Source organism: Arachis ipaensis, chromosome B5 (assembly GCF_059453495.1).
Source record: "Arachis ipaensis isolate K30076 ecotype BB chromosome B5, ASM5945349v1, whole genome shotgun sequence".
NCBI lineage: Eukaryota > Viridiplantae > Streptophyta > Magnoliopsida > Fabales > Fabaceae > Arachis > Arachis ipaensis.
The window spans coordinates 982,215-998,900 of NC_142440.1; the positions used below are offsets into that span (position 1 = coordinate 982,215).

General features: G+C 35.3%; 1 protein-coding gene across 1 annotated transcript; it reads left to right on the forward strand.

Moving 5' to 3' along the window:
• The first annotated feature begins 2,616 nt into the window (after positions 1–2,616).
• LOC148563186 (uncharacterized) lies at positions 2,617–7,467 on the forward strand. The gene is made up of 2 exons (XM_088489125.1): positions 2,617–4,839; positions 5,005–7,467. The coding sequence occupies exons 1-2, from the start codon at positions 2,617–2,619 to the stop codon at positions 7,465–7,467; spliced, it is 4,686 nt and encodes a 1,561-aa protein (XP_088345251.1).
• The last annotated feature ends 9,219 nt before the right edge of the window (positions 7,468–16,686 follow it).

A 16,686-nucleotide genomic window follows, 5' to 3' on the forward strand; every position in this document is an offset into this window, starting at 1 on the left:
CATCTCCGACATCTACAGTGTAGATGAAAGAGGTCGAAGATGGTAATGAGGGAAGCTTGAAATGCCTTCACGGTTTCATGTCAACTCCAAGTCGGCGGTTAGGGTATTCGCAAGAGAAAAAATATTTTATAAAAACACTTTTATTTGATTAACATAAGATTCAAATTAATGCATTCAAAAATATTGAGAATTTTAAATTTATAGAAAAAAATGAGAAAAAACTGTTGAAATGACTAGTTTGGTGCACAACATTCAATTTCAAGGACTAAAATGAGTCACTTAATGCAAAGTGAGGGATTAATTTGGTGCATCTACAATGATGACATAATGAATGACACGTAGACGAATACTGTTGCGACACATAGCACAACCATCAACATCAGCATGCCACATGTCACTGGTCACCACATCATCAAATCATTACACGTGACCAAATCATGAAGTGACACGTATCACTTACAGTCCACGTCATCAAACCATGTCATCACGTCGTTAATAAAAAATGGGTCAGGGACTAATATGGTATATTTTTGTTAATCTTATGGACGTAATTAGTGCAATTAAAATTTTAGAGACGATTTTATGCACAACGCCAATCTCAAAGAACATTTTGGGTTTAACTCATAATTTACTTTTAATTTATGGTAAAAAAATTAATTTTTTATTTATATCTAACATATAGTTATATGATATTATAAATTTGAGTGTATAAAATATTGTGTGTATTATTATACAAACTATATTTAAAGATAGATTTAAAATTTATAAAAACAATTTAAAAATAAAATTGATCTAAACTAAATATATCTTTATAAAATTTTTCAAAAATTAAAATATATATATTCTATCCATAACCGTAGATTTTTTATCTTGAGAACTTGGAAATGCGTGAAAAAATAGATAGATATCAAAAAGCAAGAAAAATGGACGGCAGAGAAAAAAAGAGAAAAAAATAAAGCAGTGAAATGGAAGTGCAACAAGACAATCGAACATGGAAAAGGATCTTCTTCAATTTTTTTAACAATTAATAAAATATACTGTGATCTCTCACCTTTAATTTTATGAGTGAAATTAAAAATAAATAAGAGAGAATAATAAATGGTTAGATTAAATACTGAATATCATCTAATTTTTTTATCATTGGAGAGAATCCATTCCCTTCAAATAGAATTTGGGCATGCGGGTCGTTGAATCCGTGTAGGCTTCCGCGAAGGGCCCCCACTCCCGCAGTGAATGAAATTCGTCAAAAACTCGGCCCACGCGTTTCAATGTTCAAAATATCGCCATGTCATTTTTTCATTTTGACTCCACTTTTTCACTGATCTTAGCCTTTTGCTTTCATCAGCTCCACCTCATCATTTTCTTTTCTTATTTTAAGGATAATGAAAAATAACTTTGATGTCTATTCACTTGGAAATGGACTTTTGCAATGAAAAAAATACTTAAAAAAATAAAGTGTGATTTTTTATTTTTTATTTTTTAAGTGGGATCAAAATTAAATAGAAAAAAGAAAATAATGAATAGTTAGATTAAATATTGGATAGCATTCAATTTTTTTTTCTACTAGAAAAAATTCACTCTCTATTCGCTTTGATTTTTGTCATATTTTAGTTAAGTATTTGGATAAAAAGAATGTTAGAGGTCAGAAACTTTTATGTTTTATAACTATCAATTGACTATTAATAATATTTTTTATGATGTGAGATCATTCAATTCTCTTTTAATAATTAAATACTGGTTAACTCTTTAAAAAATTACTGACTCTAAGACTTTTCTTATGAATAATTCTTACGTGCTTTTAAAAATTAAATTTTTTTAAGAGATTTGTTAATGTTATTACAAGAATAAAGAGGGTAAGAAGATAGTTTTATATCAAATAAAATAAAAAAAAATAAAGAATTTATAAGATAAAAATCTATTAATTTGTAGTATTTTTATATTTTTCTGAAGTATTTATGAATCATATTAAATTATTCATGATACGTTACCTGTATCCTCGGTCGCCCGAAATACTCGGCACACAAATATCCGAGGCTGACGTCATGTTAAACAAGCTCGGAACAAAAGCAGATAAACTCGGCCTCACCCATTCAAATAAAAAGACACGTGCATCATAAAGCTCGGTCCCGTATCAGGCGTCCGAAAATCTCGGCACGTGATCAGGACCGAAACAGCATCACTCAACTGAAAATAGGAAACGTGCTCAACTAGTTTATAGCACCAAAACAGAATATCTCAACTAACCTATAAACTAGGACTTATCCACTAACGGGCAGAAGACAACTTCTATAAAACCTAGCTAATATGCTTGGCTAGGTATCAGGTTCTACCACTCTCTTACTCTCTCACTCTTTTCTCTTAACTTACTCACTGTGAATCACTGCTGACTTGAGCGTCGGAGTATCTTGTGCAGGTATTCCCGCCGCGGTGTTTGACTTCCGGCCGACGTCAAGCTCTTCCTCCTCGGTGTCAACTCACTCGGAAGCGCTTAAGCTCGGCCTCCCTAGTGTTCGGACGAACCACTTGGCGCCCACCGTGGGGCCGGAGTACATCTAACCCCACTGTTTCCTTCGTTTAGTCTTTTACCTTATTTTGCAGGATCCCCGATCCTCGGACATGGCTGACAAGGAAAATCCACAACTTTCACAGGATGACCTCCTGGCTCAGATCGCTGAACTTCAGGCGGAGGTACGAAGGATAGCCGAGTTCTCAACACAAAATAATGGAGAGAACTCCAAAGGCTCGGCTCAAAGTACGGCGGACCCTTTAAACATCGTCCCGCCAAAGGAAAAGCTCACCCTCGACAACCCCTTCTCCGAGGAGATCACGAATTACCAGATGCCAAAAAACTTTACGCTGCCCACCGCGCTGGAGCCGTACAAGGGGTTCGGCGACCCCCGAGCCCATGTGAAGAAGTTCCAATCGATGATGTTCTTCAACGGCCCGAACAATGAGCCCGTCCTCTGTCGAGCATTTCCCACTTACCTAGATGGTGCAGCGTTACTCTGGTTTTCTAAACTTTCTGCAGGTTCGATCTCCTCCTTTGAAGACCTCGCCAGATCATTTATTGATTACTTCGCTGCGTCAAGAATATATGTACATGGCTCGGACTTTCTCGGCACCATCAAACAAGGTCAGCACGAGAGTTTGAAAGACTACATGACCAGATTCGCTGACGCCACTATGGAGATCCAAGACTTGGACCCGGCCGTTCACCTGCATGCTCTCAAGGCCGGCCTCAGGCCTGGCAAATTTCGGGAGACCATTGCCATAACAAAACCAAAGACGCTAGAGGAATTCCGAGAAAGGGCGGCTGGGCAAATGGAGATTGAAGAACTCCGAGAAGCCCAGAAATCAGACAAACAGCCACATCGGAGAGATGAGGAAAGGACTTTCAGATCGCCAGGCAACCGGGACACCAAGAAACCTCCCAAGCCCACGTCAAAATACAACGCATACACCAGATTCAACACCAGAAGAGAGAACATTATCAGAGAAATCCTCAACGCCAAAATCATAAAGCCACCAGCCCGAGCAGGAAACTACCATGATCAACGGTTCGTCGACAAGACAAAACATTGTGCCTTCCACCGGAAGTTCGGTCATACCACGGATGACTGCATCGTGGCAAAGGACCTCCTGGAAAGGCTAGCACGCCAAGGGCTCCTGGACAAATACATTGAGACCCGGAAGGGCAGAAACTCGGACAGAGTAGAATATGAGCGAGCAGTCACCGACGACAAAAAAGAGAAGGCGGCTCCTGATCCACCAAGAGGAGTCATCAACCACATAACGGGAGGATTCGCAGGCGGAGGAGGAACAAGCTCGGCCAGGAAGCGAAGCTATAGAGCAATGCTGGCAATCGAAGGAACCATACAACCAAGGAAGGACAAAGAACCAGACGTCACAATATCCTTCAACCAAACAGACTTCAAATCGGCAACCCCTAACCTCGACGACCCCGTGGTAATTTCCATCCAGGTCGGAGAGCTGTTGGTAAGAAAAACATTGTTAGATTTAGGTAGTAGTGCTGACGTTCTATTTTACTCTACCTTTACAAAAATGAAATTATCAGAGAAATTGATACAACCCTCCTCTGGAGAGCTAATTGGGTTCTCCGGAGAGAGAGTCCCCATCATGGGGCACATATGGCTAAAGACCACAATGGGAGAGATCCCTATGTCAAAATCAATTGATATTCAATATTTAATAGTAAACTGTTACAGCCCTTATAATATTATACTTGGGAGACCCGCACTGAACATATTCAGGGCAGTGGTGTCCACATTACACCTGTGTGTCAAGTTTCCAGTGCAGGAAAACAAGATCGCTACGGTGTACGCCGACCATCAAGAAGCTCGGCAGTGTTACAACGCTGGTCTAAAACCAGTCCAAACAGAACAGGAAGCTCGGCCCCAGGTTCAAGCAATCCACACGACGGCCAACTCAGCAACACTAGCCGATCTAGACCCAAGGGAAGACCTCGGCGAAAGACCTCGGCCAATGGACAATCTTCAACAAATAACACTAACAACAGACGACAAACAATGTACATATGTGGGAGAGGCATTAGAAGGAGCAGACCGAGCAAGACTCATTCACATACTGCGTCAAAACGCCGACCTTTTTGCATGGACACCAGATGACATGCCCGGAATCAACCCAGAAGTCATCTGCCACAAGCTAGCAATCGACAAAACAATTCGACCAGTTGCACAAAAGAAAAGGAACCTTGGAGAAGAGAAAAAACAAGCAGCACTCGAAGAAACCCAGAAGCTCCTCAATGCAGGTTTCATCAGAGAGATTCGCTTCACCACATGGTTATCCAATGTGGTAATGGTAAGGAAGAGCTCAGGTAAATGGCGCATGTGCGTCGACTTTACAAATTTAAATAAAGCTTGCCCCAAAGATGCATATCCACTGCCTTGCATTGATAAATTAGTTGATAACGCCTCTGGTTATAAAGCTTTGAGTTTTATGGATGCATACTCTGGCTATAACCAGATTCTAATGCACCCAGAAGACCAAAGCAAAACAGCTTTTATAACAGAACATGGGAATTTTTGTTACAAGGTAATGCCCTTTGGCCTAAAGAATGCAGGTGCGACATATCAAAGGCTAATGGACAAAGTGTTCCAACAACAGATAGGCCGCAATATGGAGGTATACGTAGATGACATGGTAACAAAAACACCTATGCAGGGGTCACACTGTGACGACCTAGTAGAAATCTTCAGACAACTCCGAGCATATAACATGAGACTCAATCCAGACAAATGTGCGTTCGGAGTACAAGGGGGGAAGTTCCTGGGATTCATGTTAACATCTCGAGGCATCGAGGCCAACCCAGAAAAGTGCAGGGCCGTGCTGAACATGACAAGCCCAAAAACGGTAAAGGAAGTCCAGCAACTTGCAGGACGAATAGCTGCCCTGTCACGTTTCCTACCTGCAGTGGCAAACCGATCTTATCACTTCTTCCAGACATTCTCTAAAGACAGGAAGTTCAACTGGACAGACGAATGCGAAAATGCTTTTACCGAACTTAAACAACACTTAACATCACCACCAATCCTCCAAAGACCAGAGACAGGTAACCCACTGTATTTATACCTATCAGTATCTAACCATGCTATAAGCTCGGTTTTAGTAACAGAAACAGGAAGAAAGCAAAGCCCAGTATACTTCATCAGTAGGATGCTACAACCAACAGAAACAAGGTACCCAAAGATAGAACAACTGGCGCTAGCACTAATCACCACAGCAAGAAGACTGCGGCACTATTTTCAGAGCCACACAATCATAGTACGAACGAACCAACCGCTAAGGCAGATATTAACCAGACCCGAGCTCGCCGGCAGATTGATAAAATGGTCGGTCGAGCTCTCCGAGTTCGACATCCAGTACGAATCAAGGAAAACACTGAAGTCACAGGTGCTGGCCGACTTTATATCGGAGATGACTAATGACACACATAATACAGAGGTCAGGTGGAGCATACATGTGGACGGAGCGTCAAACAAAGAAGGCAGTGGGGCAGGGATACTACTAAAAGAAGGAGATAAAGTGGTGGCCGAACAGTCACTACAGTTCCGCTTCAACGCAAGCAACAATCAGGCAGAATATGAGGCTCTACTTGCTGGGCTAAAGCTCGCCCTACAACTACAAATACCCCGAATAACAGCCTACTGCGACTCTTCCTTGGTGGTACATCAAATAAAGGGCGAATTTCAGGTAAAAGATCCTTTGTTAGAGAAATACTGGCTCATGACAAAGGATCTAATTTCAAAATTTAAAGAATTTGATATTATCCATGTAAACCGAGAACAAAACACCAGGGCCGATGTGTTATCTAAGTTAGCCACCACACGGCAAGCCGAAAACACATCGGCACTGTCCCAACTAACACTTGACAAACCAAGTTTTGAGCAAGAAACAATTTTAAGTATTACACAGGTCCCAGATTGGCGAACACCTTTTTTCGATTACATCAATACAGGCACCATTCCAAAAGGTGAGTCGAACTTTCCGCTCTTCAGAAGAAGAGCAAGCTTCTACACAGTGCTCGGAAACACCTTATACAGGCGAGGACATTCACAACCATTACTCAAGTGCATCAGCAAAGAGGAAGCCGAGGAGGTCATGGCTGAAACGCATGAAGGAGTCTGTGGTAACCATATCGGCGGCCGAGCATTAGCAGCAAAGATCTTGCGAACAGGATACTATTGGCCGACGATAAAACGAGACTGCATCACAAAAGTCAAAACATGTGACAATTGTCAAAAGCATGCCACCCTCTCAGAGACCCCAGCCGAGGAGCTCCATACCATAGAGGTAAGCTGGCCTTTCGATAGGTGGGGGTTGGATATCCTCGGACCCTTTCCGAAAGCGCCAGGCCAGGTAAAGTTCCTCTTAGTGTCAATCGATTATTTCTCCAAGTGGATAGAAGCACAACCACTAGCACACATAACAGCAGAAAAAGTGCGATCCTTTATATGGAAAAATATCATATGCAGATACGGTATCCCACGAGAGATAATCTCGGACAACGGGAGACAATTTACAGATCATAAGCTCGCCACTTTTCTGACAAATTTTAACATCAAACATCACTTCAGCTCAGTAGAGCACCCGCAAACTAACGGACAAGTTGAATCAGCTAACAGAATTATCTTGCAGGGATTAAAGAAAAAACTCGGCGAAGCTAAAGGGGAGTGGGCCGGCCTCATTCCAGAAATCCTATGGAGTTACAACACCAGCATCCAATCTGCTACAGGAGAAACTCCCTTCAAATTGGTATATGGCGCAGAAGCGCTCATTCCAGTAGAGGTCAGCGTCCCAACGTTAAGGACCGAGCTCTATAACCAACCAAACAATCAACAAGCTCGGTCAGCTGAACTGGACCTCGTAGAAGAAGACAGAGACATCTCCGCCATAAAGCAGCAAGCCAGAAAACGATACCTAGAGTAAAGACACCACAAAAGAGTAGTCCACAGGTCTTTCAACAATGGAGACCTTGTACTCAGACGAACAGAGGATGCACGGAAACCACCAGCACATGGCAAATTAGCGGCAAATTGGGAAGGTCCCTTCCGAGTTCTCCAAAACCTCGGAAAGGGAGCTTACAAATTAAAGACCCTTAGAGGAGAGCAACTCCCGGGAACATGGAACATCTCCTCTCTAAGGGAATATCAATCGTGACATAGCCTGTGTAATAAGCGAATGATGGTACTCTTTTTCCCTCCGATGGTTTTTTCCCAAAACACAAGGGTTTTACTCGGAAAGGGTTTTAACGAGGCCGGACGCAACAAATCATTGTATCCATACAACTTAATGTTCTCATTTTGACAGTTAGCATACATTTCGGTTAGAAAACACTTCAAACTATCCGAGCATAAGCCTCGGAACCCTAAACATCACGAGCCGAGCATATTCCTCGGAAAATTACCAGCATAAGAATAAGTCAAAGTTTATCTAATTAAACTGATCCGAGCTTCATACTCGGAATACAACATGCGCATGCCGAGCATACTGCTCGGAGGAAGTACAAACAAACAACATCACCAAGTCACTTAAACAAAACCTAACGCGCTTCTATTCAAAAATACAAGTTCTACACTAGAACATCTACTCTCATTTCCAACAAGCTCACTTAAATAGAGAATGGCTTTGGCCATCTTCGATACATACGATTACTTCCAACACACAATCATGAGTTTATCCAAAAAATCAAATTTTATAAGATAAGTCATCACCAAGCCGAGCTATAGGCTCGGAAAACAAAAAGTATCACAACCAAGTTATACACTTGGTAACCAAAACATTACCGCCAAATATTCAAAAACAAAATTCAAGATAGACAGCCACAAAGTTCAAAAGAGGCTACAAATGTACAAAATAATCAAATACTAAAAGCCTAGTCTGCCTTATCGCCAATACTAGACTCCCCGCTATCATCTGAAGCAGCAGCACCATCATCCACAAGCTGCCCGTTCACAACCACTTTAGTTGCATCAAGCATGTTCGCATCTGATCCAGGAAACAACACCCGCACTTGAGAAACAGCGCACTCAAAGCCTTGTGCATATGACTCATAAACCTCAGTCTGCAACTCCTTCACCCTTGACCCCAAGCGATCATTGTCAGCCTGAACAGTCTTCATCTCCTCTGCACAAGAGAGGTGAAGACGTTTTTCCTCAGCAAGCTCGGACTCTTTCAACTTTAATGAGGAGGACAATTCCGTAATAACTTTCTCCTTCTTCTCCAAAGCTGAAGATAGCTCAGCAACATCCAGAGCAGACTTGTGTTCTCTCTCAAAAATCAGCTCTTGAGCACGACCAACAGCTACCATACGTGCACCAATCACCTAGAAACAAAAACAAAGAACATCAAACACAATATAACAAACGCACACCAAGACAAAATACAACCCTCACCTGCATAAAACGGCTCACTCCTACATGGCCGACATCCTCGATCATCTTCATATCATCCGGGAAGCAACAAAGCTCATCAGCCATGACAGAAAAAGGATACAATTTTCCCCATAATGAACGACAATGAACATTTTCTGAATAGCCATGCAGTCTTTTTTGAGACTCATAAGCAGACTCCACTCGCTGAAGCTCCACAAAAGACTCCCCTTCCTTCAGGAAAGCCTCAGCAATTTTTTCTTTTGCAAAACCCCTCTTTCGTTTAGACTTAAGAGCAGCCTCGGACTGAATCACAGGGCCTTTATCAGCATTAGTAGCCGAGCTCTCCTTCTCAGCCTTCTTCCGCTGATTGAAGAATGATTTCAAGCCAGCAGTAGTAATCGTAGGCACCTTCTCACCTGCACCAAAAAGCCAACAAGGTAAGAACAGACAAGGACAAAACAACAAACTAAGCAAAAAAACAACTAATTTACCTAGATATCTCAGAACCGCCTCTCTATCAGAATCCCATTTTAACAATTCAGACACAGATAGCAACCCCTTTGGGCCCAACTTCTCAAACAGAAACTCCATCACAAGTTGATCATCAACTGACCTATCATCCACGTCTAAAGCTTGCACAGGCTCGGAACACCAAGACAAAGGGAACTTCTCAACAAGAAACTCAGTTAAATAAAAAGGAAACTCCTCGGGTACACTCCTCACTTTAACATACATGGTTTTAAAATCCTTAAAAGAAGACTTGTAGAGGCCAAAAATAGCGCGACGGGGGTAACTACTTAGATTAACCCAGAGACCTCGGTTAACCCCTTTAGCTTGAAACAAGGAGAAAAACAACCGAAGAGAGGGCGGCTGCTCAAGGAATTCCATCAACACCTCAAAAGCCCTAACGAACCCCCAGGAGTTTGGGTGAAGTTGACTCGGAGCACAATTCAACCAATAAAGCACGCCACATTCAAAATCAGTAAAAGGGACCCTAACTCCCAATTCAGTAAAAAGGCAGTTGTACATATAAAAGTAAGCCCAATCATCACGAGAATGAAAAACCCGATCATCAACACCACAGGGAAGTATCTCTATCCTTATATCACTACCACGCCTAACCCAAACATTCGAACCCAGCATATTAACAGACTCTTTATCACTGAACTGAGACACATACTCCTTAACCCTAGAATCAACCCAACTATATAAACCCCCCTCACCCTCATTAGACATTTTAAAAGAACAGGGAGCAGAAAATCAAAAGTAAGAGAAGAAGAGAGAAGCAGCAAGAAGATGAATCAACACTCACCTTTCTTACTCATTTTCTCCGAAAACGCAGAAGCACCGAGCACAAAAAGGAAAAATATTAGAGAAGGGGAGCACGTTTATTACATAGTGGAAAGGAAGTTACATATGAAACGTTTCCCTCTGATCTACACCCTTAGAAAGCCCACGATCAACGCTCAGCAGATCAAACGGTCAGGGGCTCCTCGAAACTTACAATGCAATCAAATCAATCATTCATTACCACACGAAGAACAACGCAGGCAATAAATGCCACAAACCATTTCAAAACACCAATGCGCCAAAACTAAGACAAGCTCGGGGGCTGTAAGGAGCACACATAATAAACCAAGCGACCGAGGATTTTGCCATCCGAAGTATACAAAGCTCGCCTTAGTCTTGTCCAAACCAAGGCAAGCTTGGGGGCTATGATACGTTACCTGTATCCTCGGTCGCCCGAAATACTCGGCACACAAATATCCGAGGCTGACGTCATGTTAAACAAGCTCGGAACAAAAGCAGATAAACTCGGCCTCACCCATTCAAATAAAAAGACACGTGCATCATAAAGCTCGGTCCCGTATCAGGCGTCCGAAAATCTCGGCACGTGATCAGGACCGAAACAGCATCACTCAACTGAAAATAGGAAACGTGCTCAACTAGTTTATAGCACCAAAACAGAATATCTCAACTAACCTATAAACTAGGACTTATCCACTAACGGGCAGAAGACAACTTCTATAAAACCTAGCTAATATGCTTGGCTAGGTCTCAGGTTCTACCACTCTCTTACTCTCTCACTCTTTTCTCTTAACTTACTCACTGTGAATCACTGCTGACTTGAGCGTCGGAGTATCTTGTGCAGGTATTTCCGCCGCGGTGTTTGACTTCCGGCCGACGTCAAGCTCTTTCTCCTCGGTGTCAACTCACTCGGAAGCGCTTAAGCTCGGCCTCCCTAGTGTTCGGACGAACCAATTCAAATTACAATAATTATATCAAAATTTAAAAGGATGTGAAATTACTTTATTTTTTATGTACTGCTATAGGTGTATATTATCATGTGAGAGTGACAGTGTAAAAATTGAATTAAATTCTAGAAGGAATTGGATAAAGCAAAAGAAGAGAGTGAGTTGTCATAGGGAGAGATATTCACGATGCTTTACTAGGTCGTTATTATGATTCTATTGTCTATTATTTTGGTTAATTCAATAAACAGCAACTTGCTTGACAAATGAACCACTTTTGTCTTAAACTATTGTTAAGCAATTTTATTTTAACTATTTTGTCACGTTTTGGTTCATGCGTGTCGTGTGTATAAACTTATATTTTATTTTACTGGTTTCCCTCTTTATAATCACGTGTATATTCCACTTGCCCATGTGATAAAACCACCCCCACTCCCTAGTATATATAGAGATATAAATACAATTTTGGCCTGGCCCAGTCTCTAATGTTTTATTTTGTGCAATGTTGTGTACCTCAAAAATCTTTTCTTGTGAATTATTATTTCAAGAACTATAATACATCACTAATATGGATTTTTGTGGTCTAACGTGTTAGCACTTCATAGATTGGGATTTCGGTAGTTTTTGTCGGATTGTGTAAGCTGATGAGGGAATAAGCGCTTATATATATATATATATATATATATATATATATATATATATATATATATATATATATCAACTCAAAATTTGAACTTAAAATTAAATTAAATTTATAAATTAAATGAGTTAAATTTGAGTCTGATTAGTTTATAAGTCGACTTGATTATATATATTTAAGTTATAACATTTTAAATTTTATATATATATATATATATATATATATATAGATGTATGTTTTTTTTTGTTATATTTAAGTTATAATATTTTGTTTATTTTATTATAGATTAAATAGATGATGAAATAGAACATAACAAATTTATTTAAATTATTCAGAATAAAAGAGAATAACAGAGTTATATATTAATGTTCTTAATTATTTAAAATCTTATAGTCATTTTTTATATATAATTTTAATGTAAAATATAGATAAAAAATTTATAATTAATAGATAGACAATATATAAAATTAATTTTTTTTATTTTTCAATATATATAAGTTATTATTTATTAATATAGAATTATAAATTATGCTCCTATTATTTGAATCCGTTTGTGAGTTTTTAGAAATAAAGTCGAGTTTGAGTTTAAGAAATAAGTTTGATTATTAATTAGTCAAACCGTGAGTAAAGCTTAATTTTTATGAGTCGAACTTAAATTTAGCTTAGCTCGATTCAACTCGACTCACTTATAGCTCTAGTTGTGTAGAAAAATTATTAAATGCTACTAAATATATATTTGAAAAATTAATGTATTAACAACAATCTTAGACCTGATCATTTATATATTTTTATTTAATACTTTAAATTTTTGTGATAAGTTATTCATATTAAAAGTTTTTTTATATTAGATTTCTATTATTGAGTGTGAATTCTTTTTGGTTTGCTAAACCTAACTGGTTGGATAACTTGAATGATTGATTGAGTTTGAGCTCAACAGTGACTACACCATTACCAAAGGGTTTAAGGACAAATTGATGTAACTAGTCTTTAATATTGTATACTTATCTTATATAGATTTAGAATTTAGGGTTTACTCATAAATTAGTATTGTTAATTTACTTTTGGTATTTTAATATCTAATTAGCATTTGATCTATCAACTTATTTCAACGGTTTTATGATATAATATTAAAATTTACATAATTAAAATTTTTTAATTTAAATTTTTATTGACTTCTTTACAAATTAAGAGAAAGAAAAATCTTTACATAACGAAGTGTATGTATTAAATGTAATCATTGTTTTTTGACAAATATATTTTATGATAATATTTGAAAAATTATTTAAAAGGTGCATACCAAGAATCAATTTCTAAACTCATTTTTCAATTTTTTCCCTTCAATTTCGGATCATTAACATAGAAATAAAATTGTAAACAAACTCAGAATAAAATTACCAAGTTTTCATTTTTTATGGTTATTCCCACCCCCACCCCCAAATTGAATCTTTTGGATGCATCTTTTAATTTGTATTCTTTTCTCTTTTATGAAGTAAGATATTTTATATCAGAGAAATTTATAGCCGTAATTTTTTCCTTTTTTTATTATTTGATATTGTGTGATTAATATTTTATATATATAAAAAGTGATGTGTACAAAAAAAAAAAAAAAAAAAACTAGCACAAAATTCGCTATTATATATATTTTATGTATATAAACATAAATTATTTTATATATTTTTAATATATATTTTCTATTTAATCTCAAACTTATTTTTTCAGAAATCAGGATAAATTATATCATAGTAAAAAAATTGTTAAATATGATTTCTTAGTATCAGTATTGATATTTATTATTTTCATTAGTATTAGGGTTTTATTTTTGTTATAAATAAGTGCTAGTATTTCTTTTTGCACAGACCAACGTAAGAAAGGAGGACATTTGCTTCTAGGCCGGAAGTGAGTCGAGTTGAGTTGAGTTAGACCAAGTTTAAGTTCGGTTCATAAAAATTGAGTTTGTTTTACGGTTTGATTCATTAACAATCGAGCCTGTTTCTTAAGTTCAAGATCGGCTCAGCCGAAAAGCTCATGTGCTGGTTCGAACTCACGAGCTGACTCAAATAATAAAAACATAATCTATAATTCTATATCAATAAATTATAACTTGTATATTTTAAAAATATTTAAAAAGATCAATTTTATATATTGTTTATCAGTTTATCTATCAATAAATTGTAAATTTTTTATTTATGTCCTACATCAAAATTATATATAAAATATAAATATAAAATTTTAAATAAATAAAATAACTAATATATATAATATTAAAAATACAGATTAAATGCATATAGGATATATGTATTAATAATTATATATATATATATATATATATATAATCGAGCAACCTCACGAGCTAATGAATTGAGTTTATCCAAACTCAAGATCGACTCATTATTTAATTTATGAACTCAATTCTAGGCTCAAACTTGGCTCACCAGCTCACGAGTTTAGCTTATCAAACTATTAACGAGTCGAGCTCGAATTGGCTCATGAGTTGACTTGACTCACTTCCAACCCTACTTGCCTCCACTGAAATTTTATTTTTTTTTTTAAAATTATATCTATATATAATATATTTTCAATTCAAGATTTAAATCACTCTACTATAAATAGACTAAGTCTAGTTACTCAAAATTTCAAATTCACTTTTTTATTTCTCCAGTATTTTGATTATTGGTTAACCTATTTAAATTTAATATTTTCCTATTTTTAAATCTCAGTCATTACTTCTTTATTCCCTTAAATCCTCTTCTTAAATTTTTTTTTAAATTATTATCAATATTGAAGTGAAGAGAAAATAAAATAGTGAGACACCAAATCTCTCATTATTTATTGATTTCGTATTTTCAACTTTGTTTTTAAAATTTTTTATCTAGTGATCATTTTTTCTTCATCATAAGGTAAATTATAAATTTTTTATATTTTTTTCTATATAATTTTCTATGACTCTATATATCTTCCAATTTTATTATTTCTCTTTTTGATATTTTCAATTGTAAATTTTAATTCAATTAATTATAATTTAAGTATTAATATAATTTTTTATTTTTTTATGACTTTATATATTTTATTTTATTCTCAATTTATTGATCTTTATTATTTATTATTTATTTTTCCGTTCTATTTTATATATATATATATATATATATATATATATAATTTATGATGCATATAAATTTCTAAAGTGAATTGATCAATTTACTAATTTAAGATATATTTTTTTCTAAAAATAGTAATAAAAAATATTTTTATAATATATAATTAAATAGATGTATAAAATCTTTAATCTTGACATTATATCAAAATTAAATTAAAAATTATATAAAAATTTAATTATTTAAAAAAAGGAAAAAATTGTGAATTAAATTTTTATTATTTTATATAAACATACTTTAAATAAACAAGTTTAATTTTTTTTATATTTATATACGATTCTAATTTCAAATTATAAAAACTAGTATATCATTATGTGCTAATATGCTAATTTATTGAATCTTTTATTATCAAATGTGTATAAAAATATATAAAAATAAAATTATTTTGGATAACAAATTATTTATAATTTAATTAAAATGTTATAAATTTAAATTTTAGGAATTAAAAAAAGATATTTTTATAAATTATATATAATAAATAATATTTTAAAAATAAAAATGTTCATTAACTCATTTTAATTTTATATTTATATTATATTTTAATATAATTAATAATATTCAACAAAATTTATTTTAGTATATATATTTTTGTTCTTGTTCTTCAAATTTTTTAGTCTGTCATTACTTGTAATATAACACAAACACGTAAAACCAAGATTTTAAAAATCAAATTCATCATTAAATCGATAAAATTAAAGATTTAAAAATTTATAAGTTAACTGGAGTTAAATAATTGTTAAGTAGGTTAATGCAAAATTATTTAGTGGCGAACGCGGAGTGTAATGGGAGGAAAAGAAAAAAGAAAACTGGGCGTGACAAAAAGTGAGAGTCACAGTGTCACACATCGTTGCCAAAAGAAGCCAATCATTTCTTGCTTTCACCCCCACACACACACATGCACACATCACCACGTGATTCATATTTTGATCCCACTCCCTCACTTGCTAATTCTCCTTATCTCTTCATCATAACTTCTGTTTTTAATTTTTACTCTGTTAAATTGGGAAACAGATCGTCTTAATTTTTTTAAATTGAAAGATTAAAGTATAATTTTTAATTTTTTAATATTTTAATATTTTATTTTGATTTTATTTATAAAATTAATAATAAAAAATTATACTTTATTTTTTTAAATGAAAAAAATTTAAAAAAATACATTTTCGTTAAATTATTATTATCATAATCATAACATTGTGTTATTTTTTTGACTATATTACATATATACTAAAATTAGACATTAAAATTAATTATCAGTATAAAATATATATTAAAAATAAAATATATATTTACCTACAAATAATATTTGTTGATAATGAGTGTTGTGCACTCGTTAAGAAAAGACAAATTTTTATATTTTAATACTAATAGTAATTAAATTGTTGTTTATAGCCGCCACGGAGTGAAAAATCAAAGCGTTCCACATTGGCGGTGGCCACTGAATGTGGACTTTGTCCGTACAGTAGTAGCTTTTAACTTTTTATTTACATTTCGAATATAATCAACCACTTAATATATATCTTGAACTAAGGATAGCGCTTAAATAAAATCCTTTTGAATTTGAGCAATATTTCAAATCAATTTTTGAGTAACTTTTTGTTAGATATTTTAATCTCAACAAACTTTTGCCATCAAATTTGTCCCTAATTTGAATTGTTAGATAAATCACTGTCTGCATCAAATTTTAATAAAAACTTAAAACAACTTAAAGTCTTGGTTAGTTGAAAGTAATA